The 23,344-nt window shown below is 42.4% G+C and overlaps 1 protein-coding gene across 3 annotated transcripts in view; it reads right to left on the bottom strand.

Moving 5' to 3' along the window:
- The window catches only part of HOMER3 (homer scaffold protein 3), a 297,394-nt gene that overhangs the window by 1,747 nt on the left and 272,303 nt on the right, over window positions 1-23,344 (bottom strand). For all 3 annotated transcript variants that reach the window (XM_077252685.1, XM_077252674.1, XM_077252665.1), the window contains 3 exons: window positions 19,574-19,681; window positions 19,190-19,270; window positions 31-3,863 (listed from right to left, as the gene is read on the bottom strand). In XM_077252685.1, the coding sequence (XP_077108800.1) occupies window positions 3,675-3,863; window positions 19,190-19,270; window positions 19,574-19,681 (378 nt within the window). In that variant the 3' untranslated portion in view covers window positions 31-3,674. The remainder of the gene's footprint in view (window positions 1-30; window positions 3,864-19,189; window positions 19,271-19,573; window positions 19,682-23,344) is intronic.

The raw sequence follows: 23,344 nt of genomic DNA, 5'->3' as shown, positions 1-23,344 counted from the left end.
TCTATTATGTCACTGCAGCCAATCACTGACCTCTGCATTTTCTATTATTTCTATTTTAATGTAAATAGCTGTTGAGATGGTTATCTCTAAACTTATGGAGACTTGTAAATCAATCTATGTGGGTGGGGAAGGGAGGGCTTACAGCCATTCTCTGAGTCCTGGCAGCATTTATGTAGCTTTTACTCATAGAAATATAAAATCAAATTATAGGGAACTCTTTCCCTGAGCTAAGCATCTCATGCTTTACCCTGTGCTGCCCACACATCAATCTGCTTGGTTTCATATGCATTTTTGGGTTACTACTAGAAGAACATATGTGAGTGCAATCATTATGCAATTTTGAAGACTTCTAAGAATAGTTTAATAGTTAAACTAACCTGAATGGGATCTGCTAATCAAAAACAAATAGTGGATGTAAGAAAAAGGAAAACTCTCTACTTTCTTTTAGTTAAGAATCTAATCCTAGCTTTGGTTGAAAAAAAAAAGACCTCTTCTATGTTTTGGCCTAAAACATTTATGGAAAATACTGAAGTATGCGTGAACAAGCCATACTGTTTTTCAATAAATCGTAGTTTTCTAGATCACTTCTTGCTGTCAGTGACTGGAAATAGTGTTCATATTCAGAGGCTATAGATCTTTCCTGAAAATGTTTCCATTCACTGACAGCAATCAGTAACAATTAATTGTTTTAGTAGTTAATAATGATGATTCAACAAGCTCGAAGGTCTTGTCCGAGTATGCTCGTGTGCTAAGTGTCTTCGGCGTGCTCGAATAATATGTTCGAGTCCCCGCTGCTGCATGTCTCCCTAGCAAACAGCCAATTCCCGCATGTGTCCTGGCTGTCTAACAGCAGCGAGACATGCGGCCGAGGGGACTCGAACATCTTTTTGGAGCACACCGAAGACACTCAGCACACGAGCATCCTGTGATAACACCTTATCCGGGCACACTTCTCGCATCACTAGTAGCTAACTGACAGAATTGTATTACAATTTGAGTCTGAGGATATGTGCAGACAACGTTTTTGAGTGTAGATCCGCTCAATAAAAAAAATACAATAATTGCCTAAATAAACACTTGAAAGCGTTTTCCTGTTCATTTCAGTATGAATCCTTTTTGCTGTTCATATTTAGAGCTTTCAAAAGCATTTGTTTTTCCCATTCAGGTGTTGAAAAATCGCCTAGTGGAAAAAGAAAGTGCACGTCACTTCTTTGAAGTGGCATTGTCAAGACTAAAATCGGCAAAAAAGCTTCTAGAAATGAAAAACTGTTCCAAAAACTCCTCAAAAATGGTGTTTTCCCTGAAGCTTTTTCTGCTTGTATAACTTGTTTCTTTAGCGTCTCTAAAATCTCTGTCTGGTCACCGGCTAAGCCTGGATTCACACACTCGTGTGTTGCCGTTTGATTACGGAGAGCAATAACGGACAGAAGCGCCCTGGGTCTACTGACCTGAACTTGACAGCCTCACATATGTCACATGCATGTGTGAATGCTGCCTAAAGATCACACAGCATATGTAGGTTTGTAGCTTGTGGTTTACAATTGAGACCAATAACAAACCTACACAAGTCACACGTCGGTGTCTGAGCCCGGGCCGTAACGGATGGACTGTCTGCTGGTCTCCTGAGCCCAACTTGACATCCTCAGACTCATATATAAGGCTGTTAGGTTGGGGGCAGGAGATCCGCAGACAGTCCATGCATTACATTACGTGTTCAGACCGTTACATACGGATGTATGAATGTGGCGTTATTCAGGCAGCCACATCTGAGGAGTATGTACGAATTCTCTGCACTTTTAGTATTCAAATGATGGGGTCTTGAATCGTAATGTTAATAAAGGTGAACTATAAACATCTTTACTTTACTTTTTAAGGAAATAAAATGACTACAGTAAAGTAGAAGTCATTGGCACAAATGCCTGATACCTACAACAGTTTCTTTACTAGTTACGTAATATATTAAAGGACTATTAGACCACGTTCACACATTCAGTAATTGGTCAGTATTTTACCTCAGTATTTGTAAGCCAAAACCAGGAGTGGGTGATAATACAGAAGTGGTGCATATGTTTCTATTATACTTTTCCTCTAATTGTTCCTCTCCTGGTTTTGGCTTACACATACTGAGGTAAAATACTGACCAAATACTGCTAGTGTGCACATGGCCTTAAAGAGATTCTGTCAGCAGGTTCTGTCTATGCAATCTGAAAGTGACATGATGTAGGGACACACCCTGATTCAGGTGATGTGTCACTTACTGAGCTGTATGCTGTTAATTTGATACAATCACTGTTTTCTCTGCAGCAGATCTACTATTTCCCTGAAATTTAACTCTGCTCACAACGTTTGGCAACTTTCTGTGTATAGGCAGAAAACTGCCAATCAGTGGTGGAGACGTGGTTACACAGGGCAGAAGGACTACCTGGCACGAGACACCTAGTCCTGTAATTATAATCTCCTGTTGATAAACACTGATTTTTATTGAAACAGCAACACACAGCCTAGTAAGTGACACATCACTAGAATCAGGCTCTCATCCCCTACATCATGCTGTTCTCAAAGTACATAACAAAAACCTTTTGACAGATTCCTTTAAATGGTATAAAAGAAATGTCTTCCCTAAGCTCTACTGATATCAGTACAGAAATGGTTAAAATGAGTTGCTAGGACAGAAATCATATATTTCTCTAAAGATTTGCATGTAGTGTACAGACAGACTATTTGATGGTTAGATGTATGTTGTCCAGGTAATATAGGCATCTAACAGGGGTTTACTGAGCCATTAATTGAAGTCATGCGCCTGTGATGAATATTCCTAAAAGGTGGAGGACATGAATATTCTATGCAGAGGCCACAACCACCAACCCTGTAGGTAGTCATAAGCTGCATTCCTGTCAGAAGTGATGGCATGTACTAGGCGAGTATCCTACCATAACGCTTGTATGCTGATTTTCAATCTCTTCACTGCATTTCATAATATAGCTATAACAGAAGGATTATCTCTGAAAGCCACAGCCATTGTGATGTGATTATAGTGCAGACAATATCATTATCCTCTACCCTTTCAGTGATAAGTACCCTTCATAAAACTAGGCTAGGATACAATACCTGTCACTATGCAAGCCCTCCTTGTCAGGGAACGGTAACAGTCCCGTTGTATATGTGATTAAGGCATTGATGTAGCTGGTCCCAGATTGTGAGGGAGTTCATGTTGTTTTTGCCCTGAAAAAACTGGTCTACAAGACGGAAACGCACAGTGAATGTATTCTGTCACCACAGGGAATAATTGGACTACATGGCACCCGTCTAATCTGGTGCACAGTCCACATGTTCCTTTTGGTTTTGTTTCATGGCTTTTGTTCCTAGTTAGAAATTGGTGCAAACTACAGAAAAGAAATCTATTTTCAATTAGATTTTCAGCGGAAGTATAGGTAATAGAGCAAGTAAATATGCTGGACTTGGACCTGGTGTTTCTACCTGTACAGCTGCCGCCTGAACTAGACAACTAACATTTACGGACATGAAGCCAGTAAATAGAATGACAAGTGGCGACTGTTACACTCCAGGCTCATCGGTCTCTCATTAGGTGCTAGGCATGGTCCAGCGTCCATCCCAACTCCCACTAGATATACAATCATAATCATTAGTGTCGTCAGAAGCCATCCACGCGGCTCTCAGTTTCCTTCTAGAAGTTGGGAGAGGCCCAATCGCAATTCATTGAGCTGACAGATTTTTATATCCAGCTCATCTCCGGCTCTGCCGATCTCTTCCCGTATCCTGTCTCTTTCCAAGTGAGTATCTTTCAAACCCCGCTCCGCCTTCTGCAGCTCTTTCTCCAGTTCTTGGTTTCGATCCTGCAGCTCCTGCCAAACCACACAGTAAAATGCTCAGTAATGTGATTTTACATAGTAACACAGGAAGAATGAAAAGATACCAGCCTAATTCTAATTATCATTGTGCACAGTGTGGCATCTAAATTCAACAGGGAGATATAAAATCAGAATAAATCCCATGTTATACATAGCATTCATGGGCACAAAGTGGCAAATCAGGTAATTTAGCGTCTATTGTCATTATGTAGTGGGTTCTGACTAGACATTCTCTGGATTCTGGGTATTGATGCACTATATAAATATGTTTCAGGACAATAGTGTAATCCGGTTCCCACATACACTCCACATGCCATATGGCTCTCATATAAATCATGGATGTTCCATCAGATCCCAAGTTATGGTGATATGCCACTAATGTAGAGCACTTCCATAATTAAGTACCATACAGATATAGAAACAGCTGTAGAAAAGCTAACATAACAGGCATTACAATGGCTGGGTAACACTTGCACTGAGAGGTTCAATATGTGAGGCAGTGACCCGTTACAGCTAGGGGTCGCTGTTTGTTCTCCCCAGGATGCGCACAGAGGCTGTGGCTGTGATTACAATTGTTAAAAGCCCTGTAGTATAGAGAGCAGGGCCGTATTTAGAGTTTCTGCTGCCCTAGGCACTTTTAGCTTGCCCCCCCCATTGGTGAGTATGACACTATCGGCAGTGACTTTGGCAAGAATCGCTGTTGTGAAAATAGCCTTTTGCAGCAGATCGGGCAGTTTTTTTGCATCTGCCACGTAACGGATCACTTACAACGGATCACTTACGGCAACACTGCGCTTGGCTTCATTCATTCCCTATGGGATTTGTGGCACTTGCTGTGATCTGGCAAATGCGGTACCATACCTCCCAACTCTTGAAGGGAAAGAGGTATAAAGGTTGCGGCGCACGTAGTGCGCCGCGGCAAATTTTAGGCCACGCCTCTGACCACACCCATTTCACAACTAGTCACACCCATATCCAAGTCCCAGCCACACCCATTTAGCACTGCTGATCACAACTGTTTCATATACAATAATTATAACCAAAAAAATATGGTCACACATGATGCTCCATACTGTATAATGGCCGCACATGATGCTCCATACTGTATAATGACCGCACATGATGCTCCATACACTGTATAATGACCGCACATGATGCTCCATACACTGTATAATGACCGCACATGATGCTCCATACTGTATAATGGCCGCACATGATGCTCCATACTGTATAATGACCGCATATGATGCTCCATACACTGTATAATGACCGCACATGATGCTCCATACACTGTATAATGACCGCACATGATGCTCCATACTGTATAATGACCCCACATGATGCTCCATACTGTATAATGACCGCACATGATGCTCCATACTGTATAATGACCCCACATGATGCTCCATACTGTATAATGACCCCACATGATGCTCCATACTGTATAATGACCCCATATGATGCTCAATAGTGTATAATGCCGCCCTCCCATCCCATATGCATGGCTCATATCCCCCCCACGTATGCATGGCTCATAATTCCCCCCCCCCCCCCGTATGCATGGCTCATATCCCCATATGCATGGCTCATAATTCCCCCCCACCTCCTGTATGCATGGCTCATAATTCCCCCCTGTATGCATGGCTGATATCCACCCCCCCATATGCATGCCTCATATCCCCCTATGCATGGCTCATAATTCCCCCCCCTGTATGCATGGCTCATATCCGCCCCCCTGGCTGTATGCATGGCTCATAACCCCCCCCACCTCTTGTATGCACGACTCATATTCCCCCTATGCATGGCTCATCACTCCCCCCTCCCCCCATGCATGGCTCATCACTCCCCCCTCCCCCCCATGCATGGCTCATCACTCCCCCCTCCCCCCCCATGCATGGCTCATCACTCCCCCCTCCCCCCCCATGCATGGCTCATCACTCCCCCCTCCTCCCCCCTCCCCATGCATGGCTCATCACTCCCCCCTCCTCCCCCCTCCCCATGCATGGCTCATCACTCCCCCCTCCTCCCCCCCCCATGCATGGCTCATCACTCCCCCCTCCCCATGCATGGCTCATCACTCCCCCCCCCCCATGCATGGCTCATGGCCTGGCTGGTCCCGGGGGGGGGGGGGGGGGGTTGGGGCGGTCGGGAAAAAAAAAAAACAAAAAAAAAAAACCTTGCTCGCTTGCTCTGGTGCCGCCCCCCGCATCGTCCCCGCCCTAGGCACGTGCCCTCGGGTGCCTAGTGGCAAATACGGCCCTGATAGAGAGGTTTGAGAATTGAGTCTGAAGAGTCTCAGGTGTGTCAGGGCCAGAGTGAAGCCTGACAACCCACAGGATACATAGTGTTGCTTATGTCCACGATGAATGGTCACAGATGTGGACAGATCTTGTGCCCGAAGGTGAACTGGAAGTAGACTGTCCTGTGCTCGAAGGAAGGACTGGCGAGTGTCACAGCTGCAGACAGGAGGATGTCAGGGTCTGTGTATGGCTGTGAGTAGTGACTGCAATCTAAAGGATGCTGTTATGAACTGGTGTGAATTGAACACTGAAGTTATAATGCATTTTTTGGATTGGAACATTTTCTGTGTGAAGATAATACATTAATAAGACTATTATGCTTGAACTTTGTGGGTCACTGCCTCATCACTCAGCTCCTGCTTCTAGCTTCTAAAGACACACCACCCATAAACTAGACGGGCTCTTGTCGCTACAGAAATGTCAAACATTAGAAACAAGACCTCAGATACAGAAACCATAACTACATAGAAAATAGTCCTGTCTGGATCATCCAGGACTTATCGGGATAATACCCTGAGATACTTCAAATACAATCAGAACCAAAAAACATGAAGTAATATAACTCATAGAAATATAAAAATATATATGTTTATTAATAAATATAGAAAAAAACAACCAAAACAAAACAAAAGATATAATTACAATCCAGAGAAATAGACAATAATTAACACAGAGTCATATGAATATTGAGAACTGGGTGCACCAGAACCAGTGTTGTACCATGGACAAAGAGGGGAATCTACAATCTAAAGTGCAAATGCTTGATATACCGCAGTAATAGGTATACTAATAGAGGTAGGAAGAGATTTACCCTATGGTCAAGTGACCGTCATCCTAACAATATAAGAGAGCTAGTCTCATGCTGTCCTCTTACCCTTTTCCTTGTCCATGTGTAACAACATGCGCGTGTTGTTACACATGGACAAGGAAAAGGGTAAGAGGACAGCATGAGACTAGCTCTCTTATATTGTTAGGATGACGGTCACTTGACCATAGGGTAAATCTCTTCCTACCTCTATTAGTATACCTATTACTGCGGTATATCAAGCATTTGCACTTTAGATTGTAGATTCCCCTCTTTGTCCATGGTACAACACTGGTTCTGGTGCACCCAGTTCTCAATATTCATATGACTCTGTGTTAATTATTGTCTATTTCTCTGGATTGTAATTATATCTTTTGTTTTGTTTTGGTTGTTTTTTTCTATATTTATTAATAAACATATATATTTTTATATTTCTATGAGTTATATTACTTCATGTTTTTTGGTTCAGAAATGTCAAACATGTGGTAAATGTGGTTTACGCAGACTGTGGGGCTCAGAAGTGGATTTGGATTTGGGAGTGCAGAATTCATTGGATTTCTTTGGGGGTCAAGGATCCATAGCACTTTTCCAGAGCCTTTGTATTACCAATAATGTGGAAGACCCTATATTTAAATTCAGAGATCAGGGAAATGAGTGGGGACTTGCTTTTTTGTGGAACTTTTTGGGAACATTTTACATAACATTTTGGTTTCCATCTAAATCTCCAAGTGACGTACAGTAATTCAGATGATACCCCGAAGGATCCATTCACTGTAATGAGGCAGCAGAATTACTCTAGACTCCATCTGGCCTTTGTTCAGTGTTGCTTTTTTTTTTCAGAGGTGTACAATTTTTGTGAGGTAGAATGAACAAAAACCAGCAATTCAGGATTTTTTTTTTTCCTTTTTATGCTGTTCTGCTTTTGGTAAAATTGATAAGGCAGTTTTATTCTTCGGGTCAGTACGATTACAGAAATACCATATTATATTTTTTTTATGTTTTGGCATTTTTACACAATAAAAACTATTTCATAAAAAAATAATAATTTTTGCCTCGCTTTATTCTGAGAGCTATAACTTTTATACTTTTCCGCTAATGGAGCTGTATGGCAGCTTGGTTTTTGCAGGACAAGATGACATTTTCAGCTATACCATTTTTTTTTATTTTTTTTTTCAAAGTTCAATTTTTTTGAAAGATTATATTATTTTTAATTACAAAAATGCAAAAAAGAATAAACAGGACAATATCAGTATCAATATATCATAGAAAATGAGTATAACATCCAATAAAACATCAAGTTATAGGAAGAAAAAGGAGGGCAGGGAAGGTAACATTTTAAGCCATCAATATTCCAATTGTGAGATTACAAAAATCCAATAGAAAACATGCACAGTGCAGCCAGGCACGGACCACAGCTATACCATTTTTATTTACTTTCATCTTTTGATCGTGTTTTATTCCACTTTTTATTTGGCGGCATGATGATACAGACTGTTTTTTTTTTTTTTTTGTTCTTTATTTAATTTTTTTAGGGTGTTCATTGAAGGGGTAAGCTAGTGTGAAATTTCTATAGATGGTGTTGTTCCGGAGGTGGTGATACCAAATATGTGTACTTTTGTATTTTTTTTTCCATAAAAGTATGTATTTATGGGTACAATATATGTTTTAATTTTATATTCATTATTTTGTGATTTGTTTGTTAAATATTTGTACAACTTTTTTTAACTTTTTTACTTAAGGCCCCGTCTCACATAGCGAGATCGCTAGCGATATCGCTGCTGAGTCACAAGTTTTGTGACGCAACAGCGACCTCAGTAGCGATCTCGCTATGTGTGACACGTACCAGCGATCAGGCCCCTGCTGTGAGATCGCTGGTCGTGTCGGAATGGCCTGGACCTTTTTTTGGTCGCTGAGGTCCCGCTGACATCGCTGAATCGGTGTGTGTGACACCGATCCAGCGATGTCTTCACTGGTAACCAGGGTAAACATCGGGTTACTAAGCGCAGGGCAGCGCTTAGTAACCCGATGTTTACCGTGGTTACCAGCGTAAATGTAAAAAAAAACCAAACAGTACATACTCACTATCTGATGTCCGTCAGGTCCCTTGCCGTCTGCTTCCTGCTCTGACTGAGATCCGGCCATACAGTGGGAGCAGAGCGCAGCGGTGACGTCACCGCTGCGCTCTCGCTGTACGGCTGCTCAGTCAGAGCAGGAAGCAGACGGCAAGGGACCTGACGGACATCAGATAGTGAGTATGTACTGTTTGGTTTTTTTTACATTTACGCTGGTAACCAGGGTAAACATCGGGTTACTAAGCGCGGCCCTGCGCTTAGTAACCCGATGTTTACCCTGGTTACCCGGGTGCTGCAGGGGGAGTTCGGCATCGTTGAAGACAGTTTCAACGATGCCGAAGTCGTTCCCATGATCGTTGGTCGCTGGAGAGAGCTGTCTGTGTGACAGCTCCCCAGCGACCACACAGCGACTTACCAACGATCACGGCCAGGTCGTATCGCTGGTCGTGATCGTTGGTAAATCGCTAAGTGAGACGGGGCCTTTAGTCCCACTATGGGTATTTCACTTTTTGCAGTCTGATTGCAGTCATAAATAGAGCTAAGCGAATATGTTCGGGAAACGGTTGTCGAATCTGAATTTGCCATATTTGTGCCATATTAATATCACATTCGTGCCAAATTTATGTTTGATCTTTTTAGAACATATTTGCTCATCTGTAATCCCATTGACTCCAATGGCATTCGGTTCGGCGAATATTGCAAATATGGCGATTGTAATCTGAACCAAATTTTGAAATATTCGCTCATCTCTAGTCATAAAGCATAGCAACGTAGGAGCATTGCTATGCTTTGTATCTGTCAGTGCTGCACTGACACAAGTTAGTTAGATCATGCACTGCGCATGATCTAACTAACTTGCTCGAGCCTAGTGACCTGGATATCGTTATGATGTCATGCCTGCGATATCGATCGTAGTATTTAGCTGGTTAAGCTGCCTGGACGTATGGATATGTCTAAGATTGTAAAGGGGTTAATTTACATGAGTACCTCCTTGAATTGCTGCTGTTCCTCCATACTGGAACAGTTTTTCTTTTTCTTCTATGCTTCTCCATTCCAAACTCCTTTGTCTGCTAATAATGGTGCAAATTTTCCCTTCAACCAACTGGGTATATATCATAGAACATTACTCTTGGCGCGGCTTTAGGGAAAAAGCTAATTCCTACAGAGATGTTCTGTGATATGCCCGGTTGGTTGAATGGACAATTTGCATCTTAATTACCAATTACAGGGGGGTAAGAACTTTGGAATGAAGGGGCACAAAAGGAAAATTGTTCAAGAATTAGAAGAACAGCAGCAGTTGGAAGAGGTAGTCAGTGTAAATTTAAAAAAAATCAAGTGAAAGCTCCTCTTTAAAGGAGGTAGGGGCCAGCTGCTATGATTTACAGCACATACAGTTGAAACCAGAAGTTTACATATGTAACACCCCAGGAAGCCGGCTGTTACAGTGGTGTTGCCTTCCTTTCGGGGAGGGAGATGCCATGCTTGGAAGCGAGGAGGATCCCTTTAACAGGTGGTACATACATGCAACATGTTCTGACTCCAGGCCAGAAGGGGAGCTCTGAACCCGGTTTCAAGGGAGCTTCCCCAGATATATATATTCTGGCTTGGAGGAGGAGTCAGTTAGTTCAGTGAGGAGTTAAGTCTGGAGCAGACTGTGAGAGAGAGAGAGGAGCTGGGGCCGTGCAGCCGTGTGGTGCTGCAGCTCCAGGCCAGAGAGGAGAAGCAGACTGGTTGCATCTGTAGAACGTGATAGGAGAGGGGAGAACCACAGGAGAATTAAGGAGCTGGAAGGGAGCTGCGACTAAGCTCCTTCCATGCTGGAGCGCAGAAACCGGGCACCAGGAGCCCGAGGCTGTGTGGAACTGCATGTCCCATAGCAGAACCAGAGTGCAGAAGATTCTAGGTCATCTGTCACCCGAAGGTACAGCAACATACAGAGCCCGGAGTTATCTGAGAGACACCTGTAAAAAGGCTTGCGTTGCCTACCATGCGGGTACTGTCTTAGAACAGGGAAAGAGAAAACCTTGTGTGAGGCCTAAGGCAGCAAGGGACTCGCCTTACAGTGCTAGAAGGTAGGCTTACAACCTCACCTGGAGAAGGGGATCCATAATCGCTTCCAGGCCGACCAGACCTCACCAACACCTGTTATCGGTACCCTGAACTGTGGCCATGAATCACCAGTAAACAGGTAAAGAGACTGCAATCCTCTGATCATTTCTGGCACCACACTATCTTTGCCAAATACACCGGGGGCCCTGGGGACCCAGCTTCACCTGTGGGAAGCTGTACCATCCTTGCTGCAGTGGCATCACTCCCCAGAGGACCCCTTTAAGCAGCGTCGGTCATCCCTGACCGAATACCACAGGTGGCGTCACAAACATTCTTATTTCTAAAAAACCCTTTAAAGACAACCCCTTTAATTTGGACACCCAGGGCCACGGACCGGGTCGCTGCCACTGTGACCACCCCTTTAATGATGACCGGACCCGGTACCGAGTACCCCTAGACCCTGGCGGGCACTCCACATATGCTATATAAAAAGACACATATGCATGTTTTTCTCAATATCTGTCATGAAATCAGAATAAACCTTTCCCGTTTTAGGTCAATTAGGATTACCATAATTATTAATATTTGCCAAATGCCAGAATAATGAGAGAGAGAATTTTTTAAGGCATTTTTAGTACTTACTGCAAAGTCAAAAGTTTACATACATTTCATTAGTAATTGGTACCATTGCCCTTAACCCCTTAGTGACAGAGCCATTTTGGTACGTAATGAGCAAATTTTTACAATTCTGACCACTGTCACTTTATGAGGTTATAACTCATAAACTCTGGAAAGCTTTAAGTTATCCCACTGATTCTGAGTGTTTTTTCGTGACATATTGTACTTCATGTTAGTGGTAAAATTTCTTCGATATGACGTACATTTATTTATGAAAAAAACCAGAAATATGGCAAAGTTAGAAAACTTTGCAATTTCCAAACTTTGAATTTTTGTGCCCTTAAATCAGAGAGATAAGTCACACAAGATAGTGAGATGCGGGGAGAGAGACAAAGGAGCTTACCACGCTCAGAATGTGTAGCTGGAAATTTGTCCCGGAGTTCCTCCTGAGGGTGCTGTTTCCACTGGTGATCACAGGAGGGTAGGCGAAAAATGGGGAAACACAACCATCCAGGGATAAAATGCATTCTTTATTCAAACGTAATTAAAACATTAAAAGGCGTGACCTCGTACCTGACGCATTTCATGTGTATACACACCCTGGATGGTTGTGCCGGAATCTTTCCCCATTTTACGTCACACAAAATATTTTCCCACATGTCTACTTTACATCAGCACAATATTGGAAACAACATTTTTGTTAGGATGTTATAAGGGTTAAAAGTTGACCAACGATTTCTCATTTTTTAAACAAAATTTACAAAACCATTTTTTTTTTAGGTACCACCTCACATTTTAAGTGAGTTTGTAGGGTCAATATAACAGAAAATACCCAAAAGTGACACCATTCTAAAAACTGCACCCCTCAAGGTGCGCAAAACCACATTCAAGAATTTTATTAACCCTTTAGGTGCTTCACGAGAACTAAAGCAATGTGGAAGGAAAAATTTGGAACCAATTTTTTTTTATTTTCACAAGGGGATCAGGACAAAATGGACCACAAAATTTGTTGTGCAATTTCTTGTGAGTACGCCAATACCCCATATGTGGGGAAAAAACACTGTTTGGGTGCATGGCAGGGCTCAGAAAGGATGGAGCAACATTTGACTTTTTGAACGCAAAATTGGCTGGAATCAATGGTGGCGCCATGTTGCGTTTGGATGCACCTAAAAAATTCTATCTCCAACCCTAACCCCAACACACCCCTAATCCCAACCCTAGCCATAACCACAAACCTAATCCAAAATTTCCTATTGTTGTCGGGTGCCGGCCGGCAGATCTCGGTGGGCGCACTGTGCATGTGTCCACCATTTTCTCCCGGAAGACGTCGGCGGCCTGGTGGACATCACGGGGGTATGCAGGGACTCCGGAGTTACCGGGGGGGATCGGAGGACCCTGTTTCTCTCTCCTGTGATGTGTGATCACATCAGAGGAGAGTGAAATTAAATGGAATTTGGGCTCATTCCTTCTGACAAAACTGGTGTAACTGATCCAGGTTTGTAGGTCGCCTTGCTCGCGCCTGCCTTTTCAGCTTTGACCATACTTTTTCAATAGGATTGAGATCATGCATTTGTGATGGCCACTCCAAAACATTGACTTTGTTATCCTTTAGCCACTTTGTCAGTATACTTTGGGTCATTGTCCATTTGGAAGATCCATTTCCGCCCAAGCTATAATTTCCTGGCTGATGTCTTCAGATGTTGCTTCAGTATTGCCAAATAATCGTCTTTTCTCATGATGCCATCTATTTTATGAAGTACACCAGTCCTTCCTGCAGCAAAACAACCCCACAACATGATGCTGCCACCTCTGTGTTTCACAGTTGGGATGGTGATCGTAGGCTTCCAAGCTTATCCCTTTTTCCTCCAAATGTAACGATGGTCATTATGCTCAAAAAGTTAAATTTTAGTTTCATCAGACGAAAGGACATGTCTCCAAAAATTAAGATTTTCGTTCCTGTGTGCATTTGCAAACATTAAACTTTTTTATTTTTGTTTTGGAGTAATGGCTTTTTCCTGGCAGAGTGGCCTTTCAGTCCATGTTAATACAATACTTGTTTCACTATAGATATTGACACAATCTTACCAGCTTCTACCATGATCTTCACAAGGTCTTTTGCTTTTGTCCTTGGGTTGAAATGCACATGTTGGACCAAAGCACATTCATCTCTAGGACACAGAACCCGTCTCCTTCCTGAGCGGTATGATGGCTAGACATTCCCATCTTGTTTGTACTTGCCTAGAATTGTTTGTACGGGTGAAGGAGGTACCTGCAGGTATCTTGAAATTGTACCCAAGGATGAGCCAGACTTATGCAAGTCCACAATTCTCTTCCTGATATCTTGGCTGATTTCTTTAGACTTTCCCATGATGCTACACAAAGAAGCAGTGTGTTCCAGGTGTCCATTAAAATACATCCACAGGTGAGTCTCTAAATAACTCAGATGTTGCAAAAAAATCTATTAGAAGCTTCCGAACACATGACATCATCATATAGGCAGTCCAGAATTGTTTAAAGGCATAGTAATCTTAGTGTATGTAAACTTTTGACTTTATAGTAAGTAATAAAAATGTCTTAAAACATTCTCTCTCTCTCTCACTATTCTGGCATTTGGCAAATATTAATAGTTATGGTAATCCTAATTGGCCTAAAATGAGAAACGTTTATTCTGATTTAATGTCAGATATTGAGAAAAACGTGCATATGTGTCTTTTTATATAGTGTATGTAAACTTCTGGTTTCAACTGTATAGCATCCCACCAGGCTCCAGTACTATGCCCACCCCCCATGCCACCCTCAAACATAATATGCTGCCACATATTGCTCCTCTTCTCCAATCCCCCCACTTACTATATATATTCATCACCACCCTCCCCCACCCCTGTGTGAACACATTCCCTGCAACTAATTAAGAACCTAAAACTTGCACAATAAAATGTTTATGGGTAGGTGATGATGATGAGGTAACATAGTAACATAGTTATTAAGGTTGAAGGAAGACTTTAAGTCCATCTAGTTCAACCCATAGCCTAACCTAACATGCCCTAACATGTTGATCCAGAGGAAGGCAAAAAAAACCCATGTGGCAAAGAGTAACTCCACCATGGGGAAAAAAAATTCCTTCCTGAGTCCACATACGGCAATCAGACTAGTTCCCTGGATCAACACCCTATCAAGGAATCTAGTGTATATACCCTGTAACATTATACATTATTCCCTAGAGCAGGGAAGTAAGCCTATCCTTCTGCTGTGTCAGTGTTCTTTGCTCTGATTGGTGGTGCAGTGGGACTGCTGCTGCACCAATCAGAGCAATGATATTCACTACATAGCAGGCGCACAATTCCTTACTTCTTCTCCCACAATCACCCTACTCTGGACAAGTTTGTAAAAAAAAATAAAAAATTCAGGTCATTGTCACTGATACCCGCGGAGAGCCGGGCCTAGTGGCAAATACAGGCCTGATTACAGCTAACTGAAAATGGTTGTTTTGATGAATGGAGCCCACCAGCTAACAAATAGGGAAAAGCTCCTATAGAACATTGTGGAAATGCTCTGTGGTAACAGCATGTTCCTTTATTTGTGAAAAACACCATTCATATGGATGAAAATATGGATTGACAAGATACTGTTTTCAGATCTAAAAAATCTGGATATTCCCTTAGAGGACATATATAGTATAAGGCATGCTTTTACCACATCTCCTTACATATTTCTCATACCTCAAGGTCTTGTGCCTCTAGGAGATATCATGGTGCGGAGAGAATACAGTTAGACTGCTCCCCCCATCCAGGGACTTCTCCCTCCCAACAAACTAGAATAACAGGAAGCCAAATGTGTATCCTTCAACAAAGCGCCAGGGCAATGCGTCTCCATAGCAACCTGCCGCACGCTGACAAAGGGAATCCAGAATGAAATAATACTCATATGGATGAAATGCGTACAAGTGTACAGAAGGCACATGGATGTGCTATATGGATCTCGCCTGATGTGCTTCTCGGGTAATTTAGAAAGAATCCATAAGGCTAGAGAAGCATGCCAGGGTTGGATGGATGCAATAATTAATAACCAACATTGAATAGTTCTTAATAATGCAGCACATTTTTTTGCCAGAGACTATTAGTGTCATCGGTAAGCTACTGTACCAGCAATCAGGTGAGGACAGTGGCAAAGGGCACACTTTCCCTCCTTGAGTAGCAGACTGGGCAGGAGTGTTTTAGAGTATATTCAGAATGGCACTTCATCATAATTTGCGATCTGCATTCGAGCATTGTTGTTTAAAGGGGTTTTCCAGGTTTTTATGCCTTTGGGCTTGCTCTAGGTGAAAATAATAAGCTGATAAGCTGAGCTGATACTCACTTTCCCCTGCTCCAGCACGGCCTCTCTGCTGCTCCCCCCAGCTATTGTCTACAAGCTACAAAGGTGACTTCACTACACTCCCTGACAGAAGTTATGTCGCTTATCCATGTTTTGTTAATAAAAGCTTATAACCTGACGTTAAATTCATCCATTGGTTGTATAAATTATTCCTTTGAAAGCTAAAACCCTCGGAAATGTGATTTTGGTTAAGAAAATAAATTGGCATCAATACAGAAATATTGATCAGTTAATGGACACAGAATAGTCAGATTTTGGCAAGACAAAAGTTGTGTCGCCCACAGAAAGTAATGTGATATTCAAACAAATAATTAACTTAAAATACAAATATATGTTGCATAACATTGGTGAATGAAGTTGTGGTGCTATTAGAGTCATATTTAATATTTTGTGTGACTTCTATGAGCTTGAAGGAATGCATCCATGCGGTTCAACAATGATTCATACAATTTATTAATGAAGTCATCAGGAATAGCAAAGAATGCAGTCTTACATGCCTCCCAGAGTTCATCTAGATTCTTTGGTTTTGTCTTCCAAGCTTCCTCTTTCATACTACCCCAAACATGCTCAATGATATTCATGTCTGGTGACTGGGCTGGCCAGTCCTTGAGCACCTTGATCTTTTTTGTCTGGAGGAACTTTGTTGTAGAGATGGATGTATGAGATGGAGCACCATCCTGCTGCAGAATTTGGCCCATTTTATGATTTGGAATATAAGAGGTAGCTAATACTTCTTGATATTTTAGGCTATTGATATTGCCTTCCACCTTGCAAATGTTTTGCACGCCCCCATACTGAATGTAACCCCAGACCATGATCTTTCCACCACCAAATTTAATTGTTTTCTGGATGTATTTTGGATCCATATGGGCTCCAGTAGGTCTCCTGCAGTATTTGCGGTGGCTGTGGTGTAATTCTACTGAAGATTCATCAGAGAAATCCTTCTTCTGCCACTTTTCCAGCATCCATCTGTTTAGCAGGCTGTAGGACTTTGCCAAATGCCACACGGTTTTTTATTTGCCTTTTGTTTAGTGCTGGCTTCTGGGTACTGATTCGACCATGGAGGCCATTTCCAGACAGAATCCTACAAACTGTTCTAGTTGACACAGGGACTTGAGGTGACCAGGCCTGTTGGAGCTCTGCTGCAGTGGAAGAGGGGCTTGCTTTGGATTTTCTAACCAACAAACGTTCCTCCTGAGCAGTTGTCTTGCAAGGTCTGCCGAACCTGGGCTACTCAAACACATCTCCAGTCTCTTCAAATCTTTTTTTTAATTCTTTGCACTTGGTGCTGAGACACACTAAAGGTGCCACCCACCTCTGCAGTGGATCTGGTCTTCAGTCTCTTGATAATCCAGCCTTTGGTCGCAGGGTGGATTTTTGGCATGTTGTCAGAACTCAAGTTGCAGTTCAAGTGAAGGTCTGGGGTGCTGGGTTTCTTTTTATACACACACACTAATTAACCGATCATTTACTGAGCACAGGTGAGGATGTAAATTAGGATTGGGTGCATTATATGACCAGGCGACAAAACTTTTGTCTTGCCAAAATCTGACCATTCTGTGTCCATTAACTGATCAATATTTTTGCATTGATGCCAATTTATTTTCTTAACCGAAACCACATTTTGGAAGGTTTCAGCTTTCAAAAGAATAATTTATACAACCAATGGATGAATTTAACGTCAGGTTATAAGCTTTTATTTACATAACATGGATAAGTGACATAACTTCTGTCAGGGAGTGTACAGTGCACATGATTGATACAGCCAATCACTTGCCTCAGCAGTGATGATGATTTTTTTCATCTAGAGGACTCTCATAGATATAAAAAAAAGTATATCTGGAAAATCCCTTTAACCAACTAGACACCAGAGGACAAAATAAACATGATGTCATTGGCCTGCTACACACAGGTTATTACTCACTAAAGGAGTATTGCATAGTAATCAATGATGAGTGAGTGTGCTCGTTACTTGAGATTTCCGAGCATGCTCGGGTGATCTCCGAGTATCTTGGGCGTGCTCAGAGATTTAGTTTGTGTCGCGGCAGCTGCACTATTTGCGGCTACTAGACAGCCTGAATACATGTGATGATTCCCTAAGAAACAGGCCATCCATGCATGTGTTTAGGCTGTTTGTTAGGGAATCATCACGTGTTCAGGAGGTCTAAAAGCCGCAAATCATGCAGCTGCGGAGACATAATCTAAATCTCCAAGCACGCCCAAGATACTTGGAGACCACCCGAGCATACTCGGAAATCTCGAGTAACGAGCACATTTGGTCATCACTAATACAGTAGTAATTGGACTTATTCACACATAACAGATCTATTACAGACATTTTTTAAAATGTGCTGTTTACTTGAATGGGGCTTGGGTAAATCCATGTTCTTGCCGACAAAACAGCCTCTTTCAGCTAACTGGTACTGATTTTCAGCTGAATAATTTTTGCTGCATATGAATACACTCTTATGCCACACTTCACCAAGGCTGGCTTATACACATCAGTCTTGATGTAGGAAACACTACAGTAAAATGCAGCAAATTGATGAAGAGACATGCTCCTTTTAATAACTTTGGTGCATCGTTCAGCTGCTGTGCTCCACCGTACGAAATGTTATTCCAAGGGCTGACATATATTTCTTACATAATTTATTCCACTTTTGTGATGTAAATTTTGATGCATTTCTTGGCCATTATCAGTCCCAACTAAACATCACAAACTTTTCAACAGAGTGGCAGAGATGACCAGGACTAGCCGAAAAATGCCAAAAGTCACATTTTATTTTGAAACTATACGTCATGCATGGATTTAACATCATTTCAGTTTTAAACCAGAATTCTGTCGAAAAGAGTTTGATGCATCAAATCCCAGTGTTTCTGCACAAAAAAACACAGATGCGGCAAATCTGCACCAACTAAGTTTCAAAGAAAGGGAAAAACACAAAGAACGTAGGACTAACGCAATAGTAAGAGTAGATTGCTATTGTGTGGTTCAGAGAAGACACCTGCAGAAGGAAAGCACTAGAAAAAGCAGCATTTCTGCCTGTGGGAAAGTGGGCTGCACAAAGCAGAAGGATTTCTTACCATTGATCATTTTCTTACCTGGAGTTTCTGGAGTAGCTCATCTCGTTCACTCTCCAGCTCTATCAGGTCAGGTCTCTGTCCTTTCAAGTGAAGGATCTCCTGCAGCCAAAGGAAAGGTAAACCCATGAATACTTTTGCTGTGACAGCTATGTTTTTGTGTTTATTGTGCTCTCTTTTGCATTATCATTGTTATATTATTTTGTATTTTTATTATTGCTATGTGGTCAATACAATGTGATATCTCTATTTAATGGTGAGCAATCTCATATATTGCACAACTGAATACATGCTCATCATCAACATGCAGTCGCACTGTTCAATAGACTATATGCTAATTAATATACTGAATTTTACATGACGTATACTTCTACAAATCAATTCATTATACAACACTTGAATCACCTCTTCTTTGTTCCTTAGCAGTGTCTCCAGCTCCTGCAGTCGCTCAGAAAGTTCACTTTCTTGATCTGTGGCTGTCATTGTTGTAGACTGAGTCTCCAGCTCTGTAACCTGCACATTAGTGGGATAAAATGATTTTTCTACATATTATCTATGAAGCCTACTCACAACACTGAGTTAATAAGGTTACAGCGATGTTCAAGTATGGAAGAATAGAATTGTAAGATGTTAAACAAAAGCAAAATAAGCCCAAATTAAAACTATATATGTATACATATACATCCCGTAGAATGTAAGTCCGCAAGGACAGGGTCCTCTCACCTCTGTACCAGTCTGTCATTGTAAATTTGTGTACTGTATATGATATCTATAACCCTGTATGTAACCCGTTTCACATGCACAGCACCATGGTATTAATGGTGCTATATAAATAAATAATAAAAATAATAATACATGTGCAGCTCTGGCAAAAAATTAAGAGACCACTGCAAAATGTTCAGTTTGTCTGATTTTTCTCTTTATAGGTATATTTTTGAGTAAAATGTAAATTTTTCATTTATTCTATAAACTACTGACAACATGCCTCCAAATTTCCAAGCAACAATTTTTTTTTTTTTTAATGAAAAGGAGAAATGGTCAAAATTACAAATAAAACAGTGCTTTCAGACCTCAAATAATGCAAAGAAAACAAGTTCATAATCATCTAGAAACAACAATACTAATGTTTTAACTTAGGAAGAGTTCAGAAATCAATATTTTGTGGAATAACCATGATATTTAATCACAGCTTTCATGCGTCTTGGCATGCTTTCCACCAGTCTTTCACACTGCTCCTGGTGCAAAAATGTAAGCAGTTCTTCTTTATTGATGGCTTGTGACTATCCATCATCCTCTTGATTACATTCCAGAGGTTTTCAATGGGGTTCATGTCTGGAGAATGGGCTGCCCATGACCAGTGACGCTGCTACCATGAGGCGACTTGAGCTCTTTGGCTCAGGCGGCAGAAGAGAGGGGGCGGCAGATTCTGTAACTGGATTTGCGCTGCTAGGTTTTTTTTTTTTTTTTTTAAACTCCGGGGTCAAGTGCCCACAAGTGCAGAAAATATAGTGAGGGGCAATTTTTTATTCAGGAGCATTATAATGACACTTATATCTTTAAGGGCGTCTTGTGGAGACTTTCTGCAAAAGAGCGGAGAAGATGGAAGTCTGCAGAGACGGCTGTGGATGAGAAAACTCATCATGGGGTCTGGACAAGATGAAGAAAAGAAGGAGAATGACTCCAGAGACGACGTCATCTATAAGGTACCTGGATGTAAATGTTATTTGTGATACAAACTAACTCTCATGTTTTTATTTATGTTAGGAGCATTAAAGGGGATGTCCAGGTGTGTAATGAGTCTGCAGTCATTTTTTGTGAATGCAGACTTCTGACTTCTCACAGTGCGCACTGCACACTGTCAGAATTCTCTCGTGCTGGCGATTTACACACATGCGGTCACATACTGACTAGACATGTGTGACCTCACTCAATAAAAATGAACTGAGTGAGGCCGGGCACGTCTAGTCGGAATGTGGTCAGAGGTATACAAATCACATGCTTGTGCTGACATGACCGTCCACCGGCAAGGGAGAATCCTAAATGTGTGCAGTGCATTAGTTGTGAGAATTCAGAAGCTGCGACGTCAGGATTCAGCTCTGCAGGTTCCAGTAGTCGTCACATGGACACGTCAATCATATGCGATTTTCATACTCATGGTCCTGTGACAACGAGCTTCTCGTCTGATTCTCTCAGTTTTTCACTGAACATTGAGAGCATTAGAGAGAGGAGCTCGTGGGCACATGACTGAGTGTGCAAATCGCATATGTCCTTGGTGGAGGGGGGGGGGGGGCACCAAAATGAATTCTTGCCCCTGGTGCCAGAAACCCTAGATACACCTCTGCTGGTATGCTACTGTGAGCGGCGATTACCGGGTTCGGTGGAGGGATGTGTGTGCACAGGCAGTGAGGCAGGGACAGTGTGTGTGTGTGTGTGGGGGGGGCGCCATTTTTCCTTTCGCCTCAGGCAGCAGAGAGGCTAGGTTCACCCCTGCCCATGACAGGGTCCTGATGTGGTGGTCTCCTAATTTTTGCCAGAGCTGTGTGTGTGTGTGTGTGTGTGTGTGTGTGTGTGTGTGTGTGTGTGTGTGTGTGTGTGTGTGTGTGTATGTGTATATATATATATATATATATAACCGTTCAAAAGTTTAGGGTCACCCAGGCGATTCTGTGCTTTTCATGAAGACTCATACTTTTATTAATCAAATGAGTTGCCAAATGATTATAAAATCTAGTCCAGACATTGACAAGGTTTAAAAAAGATTTTTATTTGAAATAATAATTTTCTCCTTCAAACTTTGCCTTTGTCAAAGAATGCTCCCTTTGCAGCAATTACAGCATTGCAGACATTTGGCATTCTAGCAGTTAATTTGCTGAGGTAATCTTAAAGGGAACCTGTCACCACGTTTTTGGAAGATGGGATAAAAATAGCGTTAAATAGGGGCAGAGGTGGGCGTTACATTAGTGTGTGTGTTATGCGTTTATTACCCACCTAAGTTGCCGAAATAACTTTGCAAAGTCTCCGTTTTCGCCTGTCAATCAGGCTGGTCAGGTCGCATGGGCGTTGTCTTCCCCCAGATTTGGCGTAGTTTTCCGTTGGTGGCGTAGTGGTGTGCGCATGCCCAAAGTCCGGAATCCTCTTCCAGGGGATTTAAAATAGCGCGGTGTTCGTTATTGCATTGGTGATCGGTGGGCGCGGCCATCTTCCTTTGGCCGCGCGTGCGCAGAAGCGGCGCTCTGCTGGCCGCGGCTTCAGGAAAATGGCCGCCGCGATATCCATCTGCGCACGCGCGGCATCCCGCGGCCATTTTCCTGAAGCCGCGGCCAGCAGAGCGCCGCTTCTGCGCACGCGCGGCCAAAGGAAGATGGCCGCGCCCACCGATCACCAATGCAATAACGAACACCGCGCTATTTTAAATCCCCTGGAAGAGGATTCCGGACTTTGGGCATGCGCACACCACTACGCCACCAACGGAAAACTACGCCAAATCTGGGTGAAGACACCACGCCCATGTGACCTGACCAGCCTGATTGACAGGCGAAAACGGAGACTTTGCAAAGTTATTTCGGCAACTTAGGTGGGTAATAAACGCATAACACACACACTAATGTAACGCCCACCTCTGCCCCTATTTAACGCTATTTTTATCCCATCTTCCAAAAACGTGGTGACAGGTTCCCTTTAAGAAATTTCATCCCATGCCTCCAGAAGCCCCTCCCACAGGTTGGTTTGGCTTGATCGGCACTTTTTGCATACCATACGGTCAAGCTGCTCCCACAACAGCTCAATGTGGTTGAGATCTGGTGACTGCCCTGGCCACCCCATTACAGATAGAACACCAGCTCCCTGCTTCTTCCCTAATAGTTCTTGCATAATTTGGAGGTGTCCTGTTGTAGGATGAAATTGGCTCCAATCAAGCGCTGTCCACAGGGTATGGCATGGCATTGCAAAATGGAGTGATAGCCTTCCTTATTCAATATTCCTTTTTACCTTGTACAAATCTCCCACATTACCAGCACCAAAGCAACCCCAGACCATCACATTACCTCCACCATGCTTGACAGATGGCGTCAGGCACTTTTCCAGCATCTTTTCAGCTGTTCTGCGTCTCAAAAATGTTCTTCTGTGTGATCCAAACACCTTAAACTTGGATTCATTTGTCCATAACACTTTTTTCCA

The sequence above is a fragment of the Ranitomeya variabilis genome, chromosome 1 (assembly GCF_051348905.1).
Source record: "Ranitomeya variabilis isolate aRanVar5 chromosome 1, aRanVar5.hap1, whole genome shotgun sequence".
Classification (NCBI taxonomy): Eukaryota; Metazoa; Chordata; class Amphibia; order Anura; family Dendrobatidae; genus Ranitomeya; species Ranitomeya variabilis.
This window is presented reverse-complemented; position numbering and strand designations above follow the sequence as displayed.